We start from the raw sequence: 25,096 nt of genomic DNA, 5'->3' as shown, positions 1-25,096 counted from the left end.
AAATAAATCCTTGTTATAACCAATTCCATAAAAAATGACTATTTAGACTTCTTGGGACGGTTATTGTCAAAGAGTTCGGTCTCGAGAAACAATTGTGTTTGTTTGATACTAAATTTGTCATGGTAGCCCGTATGTTTTTTGAAGATCGATATACCCTTATCTTACGAATGTGGGCAAGTGAACATGTCAAAAGGAATTTGCATATATATGGAATTATCTAATCTAATTGGTTGAATGTTATTTCAAATCCAAGACACAATGGGATTACGATTCACACTTAGAAATCTAGTTAGTTATCCTACTCATATTTTAAAAGAATCGTTATGTTCGTTGTTATCATGAGAACTTTCAAGTGGAAGCTTACCGTTTGCTTAATTCTGTGATGTGTCCAAACAAACGACGAAACGCGCGAGGCCTTCAGTCTTTCCCCTCATCAGCAGTGTTGTATGTGTGTAAATGCATCTCAGGTACCGAGGATTCACATGTATCTTGTTCAAATTTCAGTCAAAGTAACATAGGTAAAAACTCACTTTAAATTATTGTTCTTGAGCGTGTCACTAAGAAACAAACTGACGGTGAAATACTGTTTTGCACGATCAGAAACAGGAGGGTTCAATAGTGTCCATTAAATGGTGTATCTGGTATAGGCACTATGTCGAAACACGCGGTGCTCGGAAAACACTCGCCCCAGAAATAAATCGCAATACAGATTCCGTGTTCGGAAATAAGTTATTGTCCATAATCCGAGTCCCATGTAGAATTAACGACAAGGTACAATAATGAAAGGCAGAGGGGTGCGTAAATCTACTTGGTACATACAGGTGGTGTAGAGTGTGTGTATTATCTCTTGCCGCACCCCAAATCGAAACATTCCACATGAAATGCTTTGCACAGTCATCGTCATGGCCATGTCAGCATATATTTCAAAACATTTTTATTGCTCAGTCAGTCGGAAAAACTATTTGTGATGCAAATTATACATTTTGCTCGAGCTTGCTATCTGGAAAAGTACTGTATGTAATATTTAGGGACTTTTATATTTGCACGTCGACATAGTGGACTGCTACGTGTGACGTATATTAAAGGCACTGACAGTGCCTTGAAAGGACGTCTCATTGCCTTAAAATGACGTCACATGTAGAAGTCGACGTGTAGTCGACGTGCAAATCTAAAAGTCCCTATTGGGGAGCTTAACAGCGACAGAGAAAGAGAGCAATATAAAAAGATATCGATAGACAGACACAGAGAGAGAGAAAGAGAGAGAGAGAGAGATAGCAACCTGCTTTTGCAACAGTAACTTTACAATTGGGGAGTTCATCATTTCGTTGCTAATTGTGTTCCTATTTTTGGGGCCGAGTTTCAGGAAGAATACGAGTGAGGGGAAGGTGGAAATGATTGGATTGTCTGGTTGGGTATTGTAATATTATTATGTACGGATCTATAACTGGTAAACCTGCTTAGTAAAACGTACAATACAATCATGAAATTGAGTCCTGGAAATTTCCGAATTTCAGATTCGCAAAGTTTAGCTGCGTGATTTAGATTTGTTATGAATTATTCTAATGGCTTTCTGTTATAAAACAATAATTTCATCTGTTAGGTTTTTAATATTGTTTCTCAGATCCACCATCCTTAATTCCCAGACCATTGCAACGGTTACCACAACAGTCTCCTTTAAGGGTAAAATAAATGACACGAGTTAAAGAAATCTTACGAACTCACGCAATATAACAGTAAATATAAAACTATGCACATGGGCAAGTTTATACTTACACAAAGTCGTCGTCATCAATCCGAAGCATAATCTTCTCCATTTTCACAAACAATGTATGTTCATTCAAATTATTAATTGATATCTTAGTTTCATTAAGTTATATCCATGGCCGTAAACAGGTCATGTACTAAAGTTAAGGTAATATTAATAGAAAGTGCTATTCTTGTGCGATCCAATGAGCTCGTACCTTTTAAAAGGCATATATTTGTATAACCAAGTCCCCCGTAGAAGACTGATTGTTTACTTTAAATCATACACCTGTTTTTCTAACAGTCAGGTCAAATAAATAAACCAAATTGTTTTTCACTTACCAGGGATATTAGTTTAAAAAGCAAACGACGCTGCAGTGAAGCTGAAGAATTTCGAAATTGTGAACATCAATTCAATTCAATTCAATTCAATTTTATTTCGCCCAATAATGACATGGACATTCATTGTGCGATTTTACATAATGCGTTTACAATTAAATCATGTATAAAAAGACATCAAAAGCATGACATTGAAATAGGAAATAATTACATTCAAAATCGGTGAGAAATTGGACAAACATAACATGACATCGACACAATGCACAACTATACTTAAAAAAAAAGGCCCCAAGATTTTTAAACATAACGTAAGTACACAATCCCCCGATCCCTTGCATCCCCCCTTCACCGCAGAAACTCATCCCAAGCCGGAGAGACATATATATATATATATAGAGAGAGAGAGAGAGAGAGAGAGAGGGGGGGGGCATAGAACAGAGACAGAGACAGTGAGAAATAACGAGAGATAAAGATATAGAGAGAGGAAGATAAAAGAGAGAGAGAGAGAGAGAGAGAGAGAGAAAAGACGGGGAGCAAAATCCCAACAAAAGCGCAAAAGAAATCTTATTGACGATTTTAGTAAGTGATCGAAAGCTAAGAGATTTTGCTAAAGTTTTTTTTTTTTTTTTTGGTCCCGCTTCATGCTATATTCGGGGCAGTATTCAACTAATGGCTGATGAAACTTACGTGATAGGGAACATGTAGCAAAGAGAACATTTTTTTATTCCAAATTCTTAACCTAAGACCGCTATTCATAAACAGGTTCTTACACCCTTTATTGGTGCCTGACATTCCGAGACACTGAAGCGGGAAAGCGGCAACCACTGCAACTCTTCCCCTATCCCCTCCTTCTCTTTCTTCCCACTTCTCACTTCGTACGTATGGCTACAAATTAAGCGGGGAAACTCATATGTATCTTTTAATGATAAACAATTCTTTACTCATGTTGTTTCAGATACCATGTAATAGCCTCTTTTGATAATAGCTGTATTCTTTTGAGACTGATTGGTGTACATTACGTAAAGTTGTACATTACACACAAATGCGCATTTAATATGTGAAAAAACATATTGTTTGTCGGGCTTTGAGAGAAGAATCGATAAATTGACCTAACAGGAGATATGGAGGGGGAGGGGTGGGGTAGAAGTAATAGGATGAGAAATATAATGAGTGATTTCAAGTTGGGTGTTTAAGGCTGGTGTTAGTGTTTAATAAACACTAACACCAGCCTAAACACCGAAATGGAAATCAGCTGGTGTTAAGGCTTTGACCTCTGAATATCGTCAACTTCCGGTAGCTAGTGTTATCAATTTTGCATAAACACTAACACCAGCCTTAGACCGCTATTCATAAACAGGTTCTTACACCCTTTATTGGTGCCTGACATTCCGAGACACTGAAGCGGGAAAGCGGCAACCACTGCAACTCTTCCCCTATCCCCTCCTTCTCTTTCTTCCCACTTCTCACTTCGTACGTATGGCTACAAATTAAGCGGGGAAACTCATATGTATCTTTTAATGATAAACAATTCTTTACTCATGTTGTTTCAGATACCATGTAATAGCCTCTTTTGATAATAGCTGTATTCTTTTGAGACTGATTGGTGTACATTACGTAAAGTTGTACATTACACACAAATGCGCATTTAATATGTGAAAAAACATATTGTTTGTCGGGCTTTGAGAGAAGAATCGATAAATTGACCTAACAGGAGATATGGAGGGGGAGGGGTGGGGTAGAAGTAATAGGATGAGAAATATAATGAGTGATTTCAAGTTGGGTGTTTAAGGCTGGTGTTAGTGTTTAATAAACACTAACACCAGCCTAAACACCGAAATGGAAATCAGCTGGTGTTAAGGCTTTGACCTCTGAATATCGTCAACTTCCGGTAGCTAGTGTTATCAATTTTGCAAAATTGTCGTCTGCTGAACCGACCTTTGTGGCTGGTGTTAATATTTTACGTCCAAATGTCCTATTCACTAACACTAGCCCCTAGGGATTAAGCAAATGTTGATTTCCAGTTCGGTGTTAGTGTTGTACCCGCACACAGTCAACGCACGAACGACGCCAATTTATTGTCTGACGATCAAATAAAAATATGTGAAACACGTAATTCATATATTCTTTCGTGTAAAATTAGATATTTTCTAAGACCAGAGAAATAGGTGTAAATTTATTCTGTACTTTTCATGATATCCTTAGTTTTGATGTACTATTTTTAAATCATCGTCGTAAAATCAAGTATGTGGTGACGTCACGGCTGGTGTTAAGCTATCGATTTTGATATCGGTATCGGGCTCTTAATTTCATCAGCAAATTCTCCGCTCGATTTAAGAGCTCTTGACTGCTCTAAACACTAACACTAACACTAACACCAAACTTGAAATCACTCAATGTGACATCATAGAATTAACGATGAGAGTAATCGAACTTCAGAAGAACGGATAGGAGATATAATATCCTGGTCCTAGATCATATCGACCTCTTGATTGTAGGTGCAGTGGGAATAAGCCAGTGGATTTATGCTGTAAAGTGTTACAAAGCAAACTAGAATACAACTACAAGGCAGTTCATACTATGATAAACCAAGATATGACTATAAGTTAATTGGGAAATTACTATGCTGTTTTTTATGGACTTAGTGTCGGAAGGCGTGTTGGATTCATGATAAATATTATTTCGATAAGCCAGCCTCAAGTTTATGACTTTGTGTAAAGAAGCAGTACTTCGAAAGAGTTTATTAGATACCAAAAGTAAGTTCGTGTCCAATACGTGTCAACGCGGCCTGCCAGGTCAGACAAGAAAAGTTAATAGGGACTTTTAGATTCTGCACGACGAGAACGCGGACTGCCCTTATAAGGCAATGTGACGTCACTGCCAGTGCCTTAAAAGGACGTCACATTGCCTTAAAAGGGCAGTCCACGTTCTCGTCGTGCAGAATCTAAAAGTCCCTAATGTTGGCTGAATTGGAACGAAGTTAGCCTTTAGACAAGGCGTCATGTCTGATAGACGCCGAGCTACTAAAAAGAGACTAATTGCGAAAACCCGAGTGAACGGCAGAGCGAGTGGCCCTAACGCCACTCGATCGCGCGTTCACCCTGGGTCTTTAGATTCATCTCAGCTGCTGATGGGGTGGAAATTAACCAGAGTTACGAAGCCTTGTCAAAAGGCTAGAACAAAGTCAGATGTACCACCAATAAAGATCTTTAGATATCAATACAGGCATTCTTTCTATTAAGGTTCGAAGAATGAATAGATAGAAAGAGAAATCAGAAGGAGAAAAAAAAAGATAGACATAAGAGGTGAGAAATAGAAAGAGAGAGAGAGAAAAGGAGAGACAGAAGAGTGATACAGAAAGATAAGGGAGAAGGAAGGCCATTGGAGAGCGAGATAGGGAGAGAGAGAGAGAGAGAGAGAGAGAGGGGTATGTCGGCCTTGTCTGGTAGTAGACTGTCGTTCTCGTGCGTGGTGATTTGTAGCCATACCGTGAGAAGTGGGAAGAAAGAGAAAGAGGGATAGGGGAAGAGTTGCAAAGTGGTAGAGAGAGAGAGAGAGAGAGAGAGAGACGGGACAGCTCGATTGTGTGTGTATGTTTCTGTTTGTTTGCGTTTGTGCGTATCTGTTATTAGACAGAGAGAGAGACTTTCCTCTTCAAGAGAAGCGACCGTTCCTGAAAAACGGGTCAACCTTTTTTGCAATTCGCTCTGACATTTCTGACAAAGGGAGGCCCCTGCCGGGGCCCCTGCGAGCAGAATTACGACCCTCTATGATGAACTGTGAATTGTGACCCAGCCCTGTACCCATAATGCTTCCGTGATGATGTCATCCTTTTGATAAAACGAACAAAATTATAACAAGCCACTCAGGGGCGGAATTGTTAACAGCTCAGCAATCAAGCAATCATGAGGGCCAAAGTCATCTATACACATAGTTTGGCCAACTCGATTTTACTAGGTCACACCATGGCGTATATCCTTTAGTTTTGTGCTTACCCAACAAAGCAGTGACACTGGGAAGTCGCCATATTGTGTACAACTTGAACCGGGTTGCGTCTTATTTTTTCGTACCACGGCGAGCCCAGATTGAGCTCGCGAGGTAAACATGCGCATGCGCACTCGCAAAAAAACCAGCGCACGCGCACGTGGAATCTGGTAGGGTGGTTAATAGGATGATAGTAATTATACAAATCAAATTGTCATCAACTCATCGTCAGCTCAATCGGTAAGGACAGAGTGTTACTCATAAAACTATGGAGTTGACGTGAGGGTTCAAATCTCAGTTTATTTAGTTGTTTTGCCTTTATAAATAGAGAGGCAAAGCAATAAATGGTCGAAGTCGAATTGTTTGTGACCTCTTTGCAAGCTTTCGTAGCTTGTTATGTATGAAAATGAGTTCATACTGGAATCTGGGCTCGCCGTGGAACGAAAAAATAAGACGCATCCGGGTTAGCGCAACTTTGTATACGCATGGCTCAGATGAGGGTTAAAAGAGCACGCCATCACCGTAAATATCATTAACATGATATTCATTAGGAGGACTAGTGTTCATTATCGGCAAAATTGTAGTATCTAGATACGGAAAATTTTCTGTTCGTGGTTATTGTTTATCAAATCAAGAGTTGATAAGCGCTATAAAAATCAATCTGTATTATTGTTATCATCATTTCGTTGTTTTTTCACGACATGTTAAGCTCGTAGCCGATGCCGGCGTGAAAAACATCCAATATCATCTTTTCTTGGAAAAAGACATAAGCCTACTCAACCTAACCAATTCCTCTCACCCCATACTGCAGAATTAATGAGACCTGGCATTTTCATGAGATGATTGTTACTGACAGGTGAAGTCTTGAGAATAATGTGATATTAAAGTGATATTGAAATCCGGACCGATATTTTATTTTTTTCTAGTCACGTTAACATCAAGTAAGTAGGATGGTAGGTATACTCAAGGACAGACAGGCATATAACATAAAGCGCTTATGAAGTACAATACATGCTCCTTGTGTATTCCATCTTGCGGTGCCGATTAATATATCTTCTTTTAAATACAGGGTGTGCAAAAGAAGGACTAACAGATGGAATAAAACAGGGCAAATTTCACCGGTACCGATACCGAAAATTGTTGAGCGCTTTTGCTTGTTTTATTCTAAACGCATATTTGTGATTTTTTTTTTGGGGGGGGGATTCTGCCACTGGCAGTGCTCCTTACATAAAACAATGTATCGTTGTGTACTTTCAGAAAAGATAATATCATGTCTGAATTTTGGGCAAGCTATAATAAACGTCAGAGTAAACACAAGCATAATATTCCATAGATATTATCATTTACCCCCCCCCCTTTTTTTGTAGGTGTTTTTAATAACTTGTTAAAAAACAAAGACATACAATTACACTATTTTTTTTTTTTAATGAAGTTTCATTGATACTGGACGAATTTGAACTTTCACTTTTTCAACAAAATCCTCCCCCCCCAAAAAAAAAAAAAAAACATCAACAACAACACACACACACAAAACATTTTTTACCAAGTTTGTAAATCTTGGTATCATTTTGTCATTTGAAAATATTCTCATTCCATCTGTATAATTTGTATATTTTCCTTTGGGCGGAGAACCCTTAAGATCTACCTATTAAACACCAGTCCAACAAGATCGAAAATGTTCAAAAACGGACATTTAGAATTATGCCTTATCAAAGACGAAGCTTCAAACTCTCCATGCTCGCCGAGAAGAGCTATGTCTCAAGTTTGCCCTGAAAGCACTAAAATCCGACCAATCAGACTGGTTTAAACTAAACGCCAGCACAAGAAACACACGGAAATCATGTATCTGTATAGAACCAAAACAGAACGTTACAGGAAAAGCCCAGTCCCATATCTCACCAGGTTACTCAACAACGCGTAAAATCCCCTGATTCCTGCCCGATTCCACACCTCTTATTTAAATCGTATGCCTTCTGTTGCTTTTAATACTGCTCAACTTTATACTCATAAATTCATAAAGATTCAGTTAGTGCATGTAATCTACATTGAAATGAATTGATAAACTTGTGTTTTTAACTGTCAAACTGATTAATTAGTGAATATCTCTCTTATAGTTACGCACGTTCCCATGTACATGTCTTTACATATTTAAAGTTTTTACCCATATATTCTGTTATTATCTTAGTAATGTATAATTGGTAAATTGTACTGTTTTCTCTATAAGGGAAACTTTGTAATTTACTTTGTAATTTCTTTCTAGTCGCTTTCTCTGTGTCGTCTTACTTTCATCATCATTCCTCTCCTCCATGTCTTCACAGTTCCAACTGTTCCATTCTTGACCTTTTTCTCTCCCCTTCGGTAATTGTTTAATCATGTTTCTATGATAAATCTGTATATATTGTGTAGCTTTATAGACATTCAATGTGCATTACGGTTCGAAATTAAACAAATCTTCAGTACCTGTTATAACTCAATTAATTAGCCTCAATTTCTATTTAAAATGTGAATATTCCTCACTTATCAATGATTACAGAAATAATAATAATGCCGAATCTATTCTATTTGTATCATCAATTTGTTTGCAAGTAGGGAATAAGTAATAAGTTATGATATACCCGACTGTGTATTATATGTACTTGTCTATATCTAAGTTTTGTTGAAATGCTGTTTAATACTTGTAAAACTTGCAATGTAATTTAGCTTTCGGGCTACCATTTTGAAGTTGTCTAATAAAAACCATTCTACTACATTCTACTACATGATTCCCCATCTTCCTACCTAATTTATAAACACATGTCCTATCTTCTTGTAATTTTGTCATTATCGAAAGTACATACTTATTGCAGTTTCATTTATGTTACTTATTGTATTTTTATTTCTGTTACAATGTTACTGTTAATACACTGTTAATTAAGTAAGAGCGTTTGTTTCGTCTATATTATGCACAACGCTTTCACGTTTTTTTGTTGATGCTTATTACATATTTAGATTAAACGTAATTTTCATGTGTTTTGTAATGGTGCGTAGCTCTTTCATCCTTTTGGAACAGGTTGATAAAATGTCTCTGCAGAATCGAACCCGGGTCCCTGGCTAAGAACGTCATTGCCTTAAGCTACAGTCCCATATACGTCCCGGACCGTCCCGGACCATCCCGGACCCCATCCGGGGTGATCCGGGATTCGGTCCGTGTTGACACCGTGTTGGCACCGGGGTGGTCCTGGATGGTCCTGGATGGTCCTGGATGGTCCTGGGCGGTCTGGGAGTCGACCCCGGATGTTTTTGACGGTCAGAAACTGCCGGGGTGGTCCGGGACGGTCCGGGACAATAGTTTGATCCGGGGTGATCCGTGTAGCCACCGTGCTGGGTCCGGGGTCATCCGTAGTGGCGCCGGGGCGGTCCGTGTTGATCCGTGGCAGTCCGGGAGTGAGTTATTGACCCCGGATCACCCCGGCGCCCCTACGGATGATCCCGGACCCAGCACGGAGGCGACACGGATCACCCTGGACCAGCACCGGGGCGTTCCGGGATGATCCGTGTTGGCACCGGGATGGTCCGGTGTCATCCGTGTTGGCACCGTGTTGGCACCGTGTTGGCACCGTGTTGGCACCGGGGTGGTCCGGGACGGTCCGTTGCGGCTCCGTGCTGGGTCTGGAATGATCTGTACTGCTGCCGGGGCTATGCCCGGACGGTCCGGGGCGGTCCGTAGTGGTACCGTGTTGGGTCCGGGGAGACGGTCGGCGGTTGCGATTTTTTGAACAAAACATCCCGGACCATCCCGGATCACCCAGACCATGGTCCGGGATGGTCCGGAGTGGTCCGTGCTCGTCCGTGCTGGTCCGGCTTTATATGGGACTGGGGCTTTAACCACTAGATCAAGTAGACTCTGGACAGCAGTTGCAGCGACACGATAGTCAGTTAACCGACAAGGGAAGATAAGTTTTGAATAATGACTAGCCCCGTGCATCATTTGGACAAATAATTAATAAAGATTGAACATTTGTTAAACTGTCGGTCAAAAGCACGTACTACAATCATTTTGATGTGTTCACGCTCAACATGCAAAATACGCAAAAGACTCCTTATGTGGAATTAAACATGCGTCAATGCGAATGAAGAATCTTGCGAACAGATTTCAACCAGAGACCTCTTAAAAAGTCCCTTTTTTAATATGTTATCAAGAATTTTATATAAAGACATCAATTCAAAAAGCTTTTCCCCAGTATAATATAAAACGCATATCATATCACATGCTCCTAAAATAAAAAAATATCCTCGTTTAAATGAGGGATTTCTCATTGAGCGTCTAAAAATGATAGTCGGTCGGTCCTGAATTAGACCAGTCAGGTATTAGGTCAATCGTGATCCCTCCACTTCTCCCCTCCACCTCCCTCTCCCCGGACAACAACCCCCAGACAACAACCCCCTAGGATAGTTGTCCGGGGTTAGTTGTCCTAGGGGATGGTTGTCGTAGGGGGTAGTTGAATGGGGGAAGTTGTCCGGAGGTAGTTGTCCGGGGGTAGTTGTCTGAGGGCAGTTGCCCGGGAGTAGATGTCTGGGGGCAGTTGTCCGGCCCGGGGTAGTCGTCCTAGAGGGTGGTTGACTGTGGGCGGTTATTCGGGGGTGGATGTCCAGGGGGTAGGTTTCCTACAACCCTTTTAATGATATTTTGCTATTGCTTTGGAGGGGGGGGGGGGGGGCTTTACTAAAGACAATACTCACTATTATCGGATATTATTTGGATAAAAGAATGTGCTTCATTTGACCCCGGATTTTCATTGGAACGTCTTAAGTTCAAAATACGACGAATGACACGAGCAAATATTAAAAAGAAAGCGAAAAGGGAAAAAAGAAGGGGGGAAAAAGAGGAGAAAAAGAGAGACGATACACAAATATATAAGATCAGTAGGAAAAGGGAACTACAGCAAATTCAATTTTTTTTCTTCACATATGCCCTGAACTAAAAAATCAATCAGTCGCTGTTAATATTTCGGCTCTAATAACTTTGGACAAAGAGTTATGGAAATTAACCTGGCACAGTGACGTCTACACATTCCTTCCTTTCTACTAAATTCTTTACCTGGCAAATCAATTCTCCCTAGGCTAGTATTAGCTGGTAAAGGTTTTACACAGGACTATTAAGTTCGCAACTTTAGAGGAGGATGCTCTTTCCACTTCTATTCTTTTTCTATGTCTGTTTGTTTGTCTCTCGCTGACAGACAGACAGACAGACACACACACACACACACACACACACACACACACACACACACAGAGGCAAGCACGTACTGTTTCTCTCTTCTTTTCTTTGTTTCCCTGTCTACCTCTTTTCATTCCTTCTCTCTCTCCCTCTCCCTTTCTATCTCTTTCATCAAATTTCCTTTCTCCGTATTTATGGCTACAGATATATATGGCTACCCCAAAGACCGACTAACCATAAGACCGACAAACCTTGAGACCAACAGAAGTTGAGACCGGCAGATCAGGATACTGACATACCATGGGACCGACAGACCCTTTTCATCTCGCTCTCTCTTTTCTTCCTATTTCCTCTCCGGATATACGGCTATAGGCCTTGAGACAGACAGACCATGGAACCGACAGACCCTTTTCATCCCCTCTCTCTTTCCTCCCTATTCCCTCTCCGTATGTACGGCTATAGGCCTTGAGACAGATAGACCATGGAACCGACAGACCCTTTTCATCCCCTCTCTCTTTCCTCCCTATTCCCTCTCCGAATATACTGCTATAGACCTTGAGACCGACATACCATGGTACCGACAGACCCTTTTCATCCCCTCTCTCTCTTTTCTCCCTATTCCCTCTCCGTATGTACGGCTATAGGCATTGAGACAGATAGACCATGGAACCGACAGACCCTTTTCATCTCGCTCTCTCTTTTCTTCCTATTTCCTCTCCGGATATACGGCTATAGGCCTTGAGACAGACAGACCATGAAACCGACAGACCCTTTTCATCCCCTCTCTCTTTCCTCCCTATTCCCTCTCCGTATGTACGGCTATAGGCCTTGAGACAGATAGACCATGGAACCGACAGGCCCTTTTCATCCCCTCTCTCTTTCCTCCCTATTCCCTCTCCGAATATACTGCTATAGACCTTGAGACCGACATACCATGGTACCGACAGACCCTTTTCATCCCCTCTCTCTCTTTTCTCCCTATTCCCTCTCCGTATGTACGGCTATAGGCATTGAGACAGATAGACCATGGAACCGACAGACCCTTTTCATCTCGCTCTCTCTTTTCTTCCTATTCCCTCTCCGTATATACGGCTATAGGCCTTGAGACCGACAGACCAAGGAACCGACAGACCCTTTTCATCCCCTCTCTCTTTCCTCCCTATTCCCTCTCCGTATGTACGGCTATAGGCCTTGAGACCGACATACCATGGTACCGACAGACCCTTTTCATCCCCTCTCTCTTTTCTCCCTATTCCCTCTCCGTATGTACGGCTATAGGCCTTGAGACAGATAGACCATGGAACCGACAGACCCTTTTCATCCCCCTCTCTCTTTCCTCCCTATTCCCTCTCCGTATGTACGGCTATAGGCCTTGAGACAGATAGACCATGGAACCGACAGGCCCTTTTCATCCCCTCTCTCTTTCCTCCCTATTCCCTCTCCGAATATACTGCTATAGACCTTGAGACCGACATACCATGTTACCGACAGACCCTTTTCATCCCCTCTCTCTCTTTCCTCCCTATTCCCTCTCCGTATGTACGGCTATAGGCCTTGAGACAGATAGACCATGGAACCGACAGGCCCTTTTCATCCCCTCTCTCTTTCCTCCCTATTCCCTCTCCGAATATACTGCTATAGACCTTGAGACCGACATACCATGGTACCGACAGACCCTTTTCATCCCCTCTCTCTTTTCTCCCTATTCCCTCTCCGTATGTACGGCTATAGGCCTTGAGACAGATAGACCATGGAACCGACAGACCCTTTTCATCCCCCTCTCTCTTTCCTCCCTATTCCCTCTCCGTATGTACGGCTATAGGCCTTGAGACAGATAGACCATGGAACCGACAGGCCCTTTTCATCCCCTCTCTCTTTCCTCCCTATTCCCTCTCCGAATATACTGCTATAGACCTTGAGACCGACATACCATGGTACCGACAGACCCTTTTCATCCCCTCTCTCTTTCCTCCCTATTCCCTCTCCGTATGTACGGCTATAGGCCTTGAGACAGATAGACCATGGAACCGACAGGCCCTTTTCATCCCCTCTCTCTTTCCTCCCTATTCCCTCTCCGAATATACTGCTATAGACCTTGAGACCGACATACCATGGTACCGACAGACCCTTTTCATCCCCTCTCTCTCTTTTCTCCCTATTCCCTCTCCGTATGTACGGCTATAGGCATTGAGACAGATAGACCATGGAACCGACAGACCCTTTTCATCTCGCTCTCTCTTTTCTTCCTATTCCCTCTCCGTATATACGGCTATAGGCCTTGAGACCGACAGACCAAGGAACCGACAGACCCTTTTCATCCCCTCTCTCTTTCCTCCCTATTCCCTCTCCGTATGTACGGCTATAGGCCTTGAGACCGACATACCATGGTACCGACAGACCCTTTTCATCCCCTCTCTCTTTTCTCCCTATTCCCTCTCCGTATGTACGGCTATAGGCCTTGAGACAGATAGACCATGGAACCGACAGACCCTTTTCATCCCCTCTCTCTTTCCTCCCTATTCCCTCTACGAATATACTGCTATAGACCTTGAGACCGACATACCATGGTACCGACATATCACATGACAGACGGCCAACGATAGCGACAGCCCACGATTCCAAAATTTCGCCCCTGTAGGAATTCTATGTAACATTTACGAGGGTTTATGAGACCTCCAATTAGTTATAGTTATGTCAAAAAGCTAACTTAAGCAAAAAAAATTATTGAAATATAATGAAAGTTTAGAACAGGTCATGTGCTTGCATTGCGAAATAAACTGTCTAGAAGTTAGTTTGGAAGGTTCATGATTAAACAAATGAGATTTGTACATTTTGCGGTACCGTTTTGAAATCATTATTGTGATGATTAAAAGAGCACATCGTGCTTGAAAATCACAGTAAAACCTCCCGTTGCACACATGTAAAGGTGTAGGGGACTTCACATATGAAATTCAGTCCAACTTTTTAAACTCATAGGGCATTTCAAACCCTTGTTCGTGAGGATTTACGACGATGATATACACTGTATATAGTTCCAAATAGGAGTAACTGGCATATATTATTTGTTATTTGTACCAGAATTCATCACTCTTTCATGTTTAGGAAAGTATTATTCATTAAGAATGAAAGTCCTATTCAATATATAGCTGGATAAAAAAACTATGAAAACAAATAATTTTCTTTTATGTATTTATTAGCAAAGCAAGCAAATACGAACATTAATTTTGATCTGCCACATCCATTATTCAATAAAAAGCCAGTGGTAAATTGGATATAATTAACATATATTGTATAGCCATAAATCAGAATGTGTACATACATAATTGTGTTAAATACTGTTTTTAGTATGTCTCTCCTCCTAATGGCTCGTCTTTTTTTTTTTTTACATCATTATTTTTACGAACATAAATATATAGAGCGGAATGAACGGATCTCTAAAAACTTTTTCTTGTATTCTTAAATAGCGAAATTAGACCCTTTGCGACCAACAAACTTTCGAAATATGAGCAAGTATTTCTTCATGAATGTCAACGATAACTGAAAAATATGCACAATATAAGCATATACTCTACCACATAAAACAAATAGGTTGGCCTTTTAATTATAATAATTATAATTGTATGTGAACTACTGACTGATATTCATGAACAATTGTGTTGCTACGACTGTCGTAATTTACTATCCAAAATACGCAGAGGGGTTTAGTTGTTATACAGGCCTGACAATCTTTGCACATCAATTGTCTATGATTTTAATAGATAACTGTACAATGTGCATACTATGCGCCACAATACACTGGATATCAATTTTTAGTTTAGAAGATAGCTCAAAAGTAGGCAAAATATATTGGAAACGATTTCATTACAAATCGTAAATAATGCATAAACGATATACATGTATCTACAAATAATAAACAGCATTAGCGACTTCCATTGATTACTATTAATAATCCTTCCACATTTGTTATCGTATGATTAACAATACGTGAAGAAGTTCAATTATCGTTGCTTCATCATGCAAAGTGAGGCCAATAAACTTCTACAAAGACGCTTTTAAACAAAGTGCATTGCATATATCTGCATTTATGCCTTGATTTATCTATTTAGCTTGTCCATTCTTTCTTGCTTTATACATACCCGTCTGATATGTATAACAAAACACGACACTGTAAAACAATATATTACTTCCTTCATGGGTTTATAATTATGTCATTTTCATGGTTTAAATACGTTCTTTATTTCAGAAATGCAATAAAGCACATATATTCAAGCATTAAATGGTACAACACTATTACGTTTCATGAGAGGTTAGCATGGTAAGTGCAAAATAACCAGCTAAACGGTTCTTTGTTGTTTTCAAGTAAGTTTAACACAATTATATTGATAGTATCATTACCCGCTGAAATGCATGGAAGCATTCTATAGTAGAAACTAGAGATTACATATGCGGTCTATACATTAATTTCATCTATTTAATGTTTAAATTCGTATTTTAATAGAAAACACAGAAACACTAAGTAAACGTACATTGTATAGAAATAAAAATGAATATGATTTTCGAATTTCTTGCGCTTGCATGATTATGAAAAAAATAGGGATTCAGTTATTTCATACATGATATAGGCCTATAAACATGTACAAACATAATAGTGTTAATCATTTCAATATTGTTTTAGTATGTGTTTCCTCTTCATGGCTACTCCTTTCGTGTATTTTCTATATCGTTCTTTTACGAATATCAATATGTACAGCAAAAGAAACGGATCTCTAAAAGTGTTTCCGTTGTTCTCGAAAAGCAAAATTATACCGTTTGTTAAAAACATACTTTCATAAAGTTTCAAAATGTGCAATCTATAAATGATTTTTTTAAACAATAAATTGTTCCATTAAATAGAGTTGAAAACACTGCAAATTAATGGACAATATGAACAAGTATGTCGGTGTGCATGTCAAAGATAACTTGAATATATGCACTATCTAAGCATATACTCTACCAACAAATACGAAAGAGGTTGGCCTTTATTATCATGATTATAATATTGAGTAAAATATTGAGATATTAACATATACAACATTGATAATTGTGTTACTACGACTTCAAATCTTTGTTATTTACTACTCAAAGTACGCAGACAGGTTGTTATTGTACATAAAAATCTATGAAAATTAATTGACTATGAGTTTGATAGATAACTGTACAATATGCATACCTAACAGTTTATACTATATCCATAACAATACAGAAGATATGCACCAAAGTATGTAGAATATGGGCAACGATATTATTACAAAGCATTATCGATTCATGTAAACAATTCATAAACAATATCTTAACAAATAATAAACAGCGTTAACGAATACCACGGATTACCATTATAATCCTTTCAAATTTGATATCATATGATTAACAATACGTGAAGAGACTCTTTATTACTATTACCATTTCCTCATCACGCAAAGTGAGACCAATAAACCTCTACGAAGACGCTATTAAACAGACTGTATTGGATATAACTACATGTATGCTTTGAAGTGGTACCTGTTTCGCTTGTCCTGTCTTTCTTGTTTTATATTTACACTTCTGATATGTTTGCCCTTTAAATATGGATTACACTCTACTACAATAAAACACAACACTGTCAAACAATATATAACTTCATGCATGGGTATATAATTATGTCATTGCCAAAGTTTGAAAAAGTTCTTTAATTCAGAGAAAAGCAAGAAAGCAAACATTGTCAAGCTTTTAAAGACAAAGGGCACACAACTATTGAAATTCATGAGAGGATAGCATGGTTAGTGCATAACAACCAGCTTAAAGGTTTGCTTGTTGTTGGTGATTTGAAGCGATTTTTACCATATATTAATTGTAACATAACCCACTGAGATGCATGGAAGCACACTGATCATATGAGAAAGTAGAGAAAGGTTATATGTTCATTCTCAACATCTATTTTATGTATTCAGTGTTTTGAAGGAAAAAAAATCACGTTTGTATACCGGAAGAACACTGAAACGCTAAGTAAACTTATACATATATTGTATAGTAATAAGGTTATTTACAAAGGAAGATAATTTTCAAAATAATCAAATACATTATGAATTTACTTCTTTGATACATGCATGTACCATTGTTACATTCATTGTATTCCTGTAAATTATATATGGGTACATATATTGTAAAGCCATGAATCAGGATATGTATATACAAAATTGTGTAACATATTCGATTATTTTTTTAAGTGTTTGACTCCTCTTCATGGCTGGTCTTTTTGGTGTTGTTTTCGCATCATTATTTCACTAGCATATATACAAAGAGCGAACTAAACGGTCTTTAAAGGTTTTACTGCTATTCTTAAAAAGCAAAATTAGACCATTTGTGACTAACATCCTTTTGTAATATGAGCAATAGGTCGGTATGAATGTCAACTATAATTTGATAAGGTGCACAATCTAAGCGTTCACTCTTACCCCAATGCAAAAGAGGTTGGTCTTTTATTATCATGATTATGATATTGAGTAAAATAATGAGTGATATGCATATACAACAATGATAATTTCGTTAATAAGATTTGAAACTTTCGATATTTGTTCATCAAAATACGCATAGATGTTTTGTGATTATACACGACGATTTTTTAAAAGAATTTACTATGAGATTCGTAGATTACTGTACCATATACATAATATACTCTTCTGTACAAATACAGAAGATATGCTGCAAAGCATTCAAAATATGGGCAACAATATTCGTTATATACAATTCATTGTCAATTCATGTGAACGATTAATATACAATATCATAATGAATAAACTACATCATTAACGAATACCACATATTACCTTTATAATCCTTCCACATTTCATATCATATGATTAACAATACGTGAAGAGTTTCTTTATTACTATTACCATTTCCTCATCACGCAAAGTGAGGTCAATACACTTCTACAAAGGCACCATTAAACAGACTGCATTGGATATACCTACATGCATGCGTTGAGTTGTTATCTGTTTCTCTTGTCCTTTCTTTCTTGTTTTATATTTACACTTGCTGTTACACTGATATGTGCGCCCTTTTAATATGGATTTCATTCTACTACAACAAAACACAACACTGTAAAACAATATATCACTTTCTGCATGGGTACATACTTATATAATTGTCAGGGTTTGATAACGTTCTTTATTCCAGATAAAAGCGAGAAAGCAAACATTTTCAATTTTTAACAAAACAAACAGCTTATGGATTGTGATTGTTGTTGTTATTGTATTGAAGCGAATTTAACCAATATTAAAAGTAATATAACCCACTGAGGTGTATGGAAGCATACTGATCATATACGAAACTAAAAGAAAGTTATATGTACATTCTATACATCTATTTTATTTATTCAGTGTTTAAAAGAACACATTCAAATTTGAATAGAAGAACACTGGAAGACTAAGTAAACTTATACGATATATTGTAAAGCGATAACATTATTTACAAAGGAAGATAGTTTTACAAATTTCTCTCGTTTGCAAAATTATCAAATACATTAGGAATTTACTTCTTTCATATATATATGTACCATGTTACCTTCATTGGATATCTGTAAACTATATATATAGGTAACATATATTGAGTTCAGTTTAAGTTGAGTTTATTTTATTTATACACTGTAAAAGCCCGAAAAAAGTTCGCAGACTGGTTTCCGTCAATCAGGGCCGTGTTAAAATAAAGCAACATAATCATGACATATAAACAAAAGTAATATAACACTGGCAAATGTTCAACCATAACACAACAATCTATAGAAAATAAGTTAAAAACATTTAAGTTAATTACGACTATATTGATAGGCCTAAAAGATAAACAATTAAGTTATGATCATCAAAATATATCGGTAAATATATATATATATATATATATATATATATATATATATATAGTATAAACAAAACGAAGTGTAAAAATATAGTTAAGAACATATGTATGTATTTATGTAAAATATTAAATAAGTAAACATTTAAAACTAAAACAAAATAAAACACATATTACATATACAAAATTATACATTATACATATATTATACTTTTTAAATTAAGACAAATGAGTATTCCAAATGATGTAGAAAGTATAGCCATACATCAGAATATGTGCATACATAAATGTGTTAATTATTCAATTATTGTTTTTAGTTTTACTCTCCTCGTCATGGCTGGTATATTTTGTATAACAATTTTCTGTTATTCTTTAATGGGAAAATTAGATCCTTTGATACCGACATACTTTCGTAATATGAACAAATATGCCGGTATGAACGTCAAAGGTAACTTCAAAATGTGCACAATCTATGCATTTATTTTATCACAAAATACCAATAAGTTTGCGTTTTATTATCATGATTATAATATTGAGTAAAATAATAAGTAATATATATGTACAACATTAATCATATCGTTACTACGACTTCGAACTTTCGTTATTCAATTTTCGAAATACGCAGGGAGGTTCGGTTATTATACAGGACAATATTTGCAAATCAATTTACTCTGATTTTCATAGATAACTGTAACAGATATATATGCATACTGTACTCAACAATACACTAGATCTTACATTTCTATTTAGAAGATAAGCTCCGACGGTAGGCAAAATAATTGGAAACGAGTCTTTACAAATCGTAAATAATTCATAAACGATATGCATGACTTGTATCGACTAATAATAAACAGCATTAGCGACTACCACTAATAACTATCAATATGTCTTACATATTTCATATTGTATGATTAACAATACGTGAATACGTGTTCGGTTTTTCTTAGGCACGATGAAATGCAAATCATATATTGTAAGTCCACAATGAGTTTCATTATAAAGCCGTGACATTTAAACTGCGGCTGACATAGATATTTGAAATTGATACACTTAAATTTCAGTATAGATGACACAACAAATATTCAAAAGATGATAGCAGGATCAGAGTTTTGGCACATTATGTATGCTAAGCCGTATAGACTCTACATATAGTACACGATAAACAGGACAGGAGAATACGACCCTCAGATTCGTTACCGTATGCTAGATAACCGATTTAAGATAACGGTATACATATAATGCAATCAGGAAAACAGCATAATGGGTCAGCTCTAAGCCTCAATGTGGCAAGGAGAGTGTAACAGAAGGAGGACTCAATCTGCTTTTGACGGACGTTTTAAAAATAGTTCTGCAAAGATATTTTTAATCACATTTTATATTTGTTCTATTTACAAAGATAATATAAAGAAACTTGCTATTTGTACGTGACTATAGTGTGCTTCTATTCACTTTACAACTTATTCAAACTCTGGGATTCAAATATTCTTAGATTATGAAATTAATATGTTATATACACTAAGCATAACTCCATGTAGTAAGTTGCTTTATATATAACATCATATTCTGCAACGAAGCACAATTTCTCTATCGGGCGTGGCTTGTGATGGGAATGGCGTTATATAACATAAGACACGCATTAATACCAATTCAAGCCGTTCTGTATTACATGTACATCAATGTAAACTATATCAGTAAAAGTAGACATACATGTTAAATATATTCAAAAAAATAATTGATTAGGCCAAACAAATTATGTAGTACATGGTGTTCAACAGCAATGTTAAAGAGACTAAAAGTAATATAAATAACATTAGTATACAAAAGAAAAGAAACGCAGACTTTATGAGAAAACAAATCATTTTACCATAATGTGCGCTATAAAAAGATTGTGTTTGAAAATTAAAACAACTGTTTAGTCTTATAGTGACACACCGATAAATAACCAGATATCGTTATTTGAAGCCAGACAGGCGTAATTTCTGTGTTAATGTGTTTGACTTTCTGCTTTCAAACAGAGGATATTTACAATATGATTATATATTTACATCTTGTATCTAATATTGTTAACTCTCTGACGTCATTAAAACAATTTATAATTTTGAAAATTGTATATAGCCTACATTCACTAAATCTATACCATTTTGTTTAATTTTTAAATGTAACACAAGGTTCAAGTTGAAAATGGTGAAAATTAAATCCGAACAGAAATCACACTCTAAATTAACATTTGCATGATTGGTGATGACAATATACTTGGCAACATGGGTATCATAGATCTTTATAGTAGTGTTCATCGTGCACATGTCGATCCACGTAGTAACTCATATGACACCACCATGGTTCAAGTTGGGGTCAGACATGGCCGGGTGATAGCAATCTACAGTATTTAAAAGGCCTGGTCTATGTCAAATCATCAAGCTGATAAAATAGAATGTCATCGATATTAAAAACACTGTTGGTCATAATGGTGGAATATTTATTTTTACCCCAGTTTAGGGAAGGATTTAAAAAAATATTTATTTCTAATAGATATGGATAATGGCATACATTCTCAGATTTTATTGAATATTAATTTTCGATTGTTTGTTTTGCGTGACTGCTTAATCATATGTGTGCTACTATGCTAATCAGCTAAGGGACCTACGTCCTTAAGTCATAATTGACATGAGGATTAATGCCTCACAAAAGGGCACTAATACATAGCTGATTGACACGATTTTCATCATGGGGCCTCACAGTAACGAGGCCATTGCTTAGCCCCTAAATCATGACTGTACGCAGTGTTTGCTAGGGTGCGCGGCCCCTTCCTTAAATCCCCCAAAACAAAGAAAATGCAATAAATTGTCGAAAATTCATTGCATTTTCCCCCGGCCCCCAATAGGAAATATTCCTCTGTAGGGCCATGCATTATGATTCAAGGCATGGCCACACAGAGGAAATAAAGCAGACCATAGACTATTAAACAAAGCATACATACACATGACAACAAATTGAAAAGTAGGCCATTTTGACATTTTCTTTCAAATAAAGACAGATAAGTATGAATATTAGTACATTGTATACATTAATGAAATTCGAATTCGAAAGATAATATATGTTCACATTTATTTGTTAGTATTACACTATTTTGTGAAATAAGAAAGTGACATCACGTATGAAGACTTTGTGCTTAGTATATTGTAACAAAAGCGAGGATGTATATGAACAGGTATGTGAAGTGCCACATAGAAGGAAGCATGGACTGCCTACAAGCCCCTGACCCTGTATGAGACTCTATCTGGAGTGTGGGAGTAGTTACCGATGTAGGTACAGTATTAACAATCTGCCTTGTAGTTTCTTTGCTATGTGGCCACTCGAAGTCATTGCACGTTGTTTCATTCACATATGAGGTTACATCATGTGAGCAACAAGAAAAATGAGTGTAATCGTGTAGCCAGAATATACCTCTAGTAATTAGCCCGTTATCTGTAATATCACCCGTGACGTCAATCCTCTGATCATTCTGGTAACATGATATCGTGGTTGTAACGCTTCCAGTGATGGCTCGACAGTGTACTTCATAAGGATAATCAACATTTTCACTTAAAGTGATGAAGCATTTTGCTCGTACGGGTGGAATTTGTACAACAATCTCCTTCTGAATAGTTTCATACCTAACGTTTTCAAAACTATTCCAGACTGCCTTTAAAACGTACCCATCCTCGTCTAGACTATCAACGTTATCTATAATCAGATTCACGCAGGGAGAAGTGTCTAAATCTGTGACTGAGGTGGTAAATCTTGGTACCTGGGAGAAGCTTTTAAAGCCCTTGACATCAACTGTTCCATTAATGCAGAATGGACGAGGCATAGATTTAAATCCAAGCGTAAAATAACCGTGGGATGTACTATTAGGTGGCCAAGGGAGATGGAATGGGACTACACCAGGTTTACCTGCCTGTAGCATGACCCGTTCGGTGATATCGCTGCCTGCTACAAGAGCCGGACTTCCAGCACGAATGATGGCCACAGCAATAATCATCTGCAGGAAACTTTGTACGAGGGCCAGGATTGAAGGACACCGGTGAACCAATTTTTGACGTTTGGTCTAAATCAAAAGGGTATAAATTTGAAAGAGAACGTTGATGAAATTTGACAAAAGTCACGGAATATCTCAGTCAGCAAGCATCCGATATGAACAATACAAATAGGGGGGGGGGGGGGGAGGGGAGACCATTCAATGTTTAAATTCAATGTTCAGCAAGGAATCAAGTGACACTTCTCAATATATGCGAAAGATTAAAGGGATAGTTGAGTTCTGTTTTCAGACCGCAAATGCCTTCAAAGTGCATGGTTATTGCTCTTATTCTTATCTATGACATTTCTAGTGCCCTTTTATATAGAACCTAACATTGCTATGAAGGTAATTTTAGATCCCAAAATGTGTGAAATTTAGCCAATACGATCATACCAATTCAGCTCTACTTTAAAAAAAAAATCCGGGACCGTTAATTAATTATTAAATTAAAAATAACAAAACATGGGCCGGCTGTTTGTGCGTAATATAAACAACACGAAAACGCCAACAAAAAAGCCAACATCGGCATTGGCTGAAATTCGTCTTAAAAGGCGCCATTTCGTTTTTTCAACGTCTTTTTCAAATTATCTAATATTTGTGGTGGTACACAAGTATTAGAAATCGTTATAGTTATGGATATTTCAGCCGTCTCAGAACCGATTTTGATCAAACAGAGATGATTTTGTCATTTAAATTGTATGTTACACTCCATTTTTCATTATCTCACAACAAAATATTTTGTTTAGCGCCCTCTGCAACAGAACTCAACTATCCCTTTAAGTTATATTAATTCCTTACCCCCTGAAAGCGAATAGCAAATATAACGAGGCAGTAAAAACCTGAATTGATAATGAGCGCCTACCTGATGTACAAATCGTAGAGGTTACGAATTTCATTTAATTCACCATCAACACTATTGATATTCTGCTAGTGTTCTAATATACATTTTGTTTTGCACAGATGCAGAATGATAATCCATTTTTATCTTAAGCTTGTTATTTTATTGCATAACTTCCACAGCAATTAGTTGATAATTAATAAATAGGAGCAATAATTATTTCTTACCCCGATATTCCAAACTGGGTTTGAGGAGGTTCCTTGGGTGGATACTAGCTTTCCGTCATACGACTTTTGGTGAACGACAGCTGGAGGGTGTGTGTGGAAGCTGTTGAATTTAATTGTAGATATTAGAGTTAGCAGATGTAAGGAGAGACCAACATAAGCCAATTAAATTGGGTCCGAGTAGCGTCTACTCAGATGATGATATTTCTGGCCCATTAAAGGAATACAAATTAATAAAATAAAAATGTATGTATGAATGTTAACAAATAGTTATACATTTACATCGCAGAAGCACAAACGTGGCCAACAAAAATTTACTAGATTAAAAAAAAATCGTCTTCGACAGTGCCCTTGGTACCGCAACAGGTGTTGGTTCACTGTTTTCTAGCTTCTTAAGGATCAAGTCCAGACAGGTAATAAGTGCTTTAATCCTGGTAAAAGGTGATGTCATACAATTTACGTACATGTACATAAGCCTTTTTTTTCGTAAACGATTATTTGTATAAATTAGGAAGAATATGCAAAATAATTATGAATATCAATAAACATGAAGAAAACTGTTGTTGTCAATGATGCTAGTAATTGGGGAAGAAATGTTTGCATTAAATACATCTCGTTCTACGAATAATAACGTTTGCTCATATAAAAGAAACGGATATTGACTCGTACCTCTCAAACTTCACTGATGTGTCACTGATTGGTAGATCATTTCCATCCTTCATCGGTGAAGAAGATCCCTGGCGGGGAAAAGTTAATTTCAGAAAATGTCATATTAGAGTGCTGTGAAATGAAATGATCTAAGAAGACATAATGCCGAAAAAACTAGTTTTGGTTAAAATGGATGCTCTAGG

The 25,096-nt window shown here is 37.4% G+C and overlaps 1 protein-coding gene across 1 annotated transcript; it reads right to left on the bottom strand.

Annotated features, from left to right (window-relative positions):
* Positions 1 to 22,002: 22,002 nt before the first annotated feature.
* LOC115928291 lies at positions 22,003 to 24,986 on the bottom strand. Its single transcript, XM_030995374.1, has 3 exons — positions 24,915 to 24,986; positions 24,249 to 24,348; positions 22,003 to 23,213 (listed from the first exon to the last, which is right to left on the bottom strand). The coding sequence occupies exons 1-3, from the start codon at positions 24,965 to 24,967 to the stop codon at positions 22,296 to 22,298; spliced, it is 1,071 nt and encodes a 356-aa protein (XP_030851234.1). The 5' UTR covers positions 24,968 to 24,986; the 3' UTR covers positions 22,003 to 22,295.
* Positions 24,987 to 25,096: the final 110 nt, after the last annotated feature.

This window comes from Strongylocentrotus purpuratus, unplaced genomic scaffold, assembly GCF_000002235.5.
Source record: "Strongylocentrotus purpuratus isolate Spur 01 unplaced genomic scaffold, Spur_5.0 spur5_scaffold_21, whole genome shotgun sequence".
Taxonomy (NCBI): Eukaryota; Metazoa; Echinodermata; class Echinoidea; order Camarodonta; family Strongylocentrotidae; genus Strongylocentrotus; species Strongylocentrotus purpuratus.
Note: the sequence above shows the minus strand (reverse complement) of the source record. Positions and strands in the feature narration are given on the sequence as shown.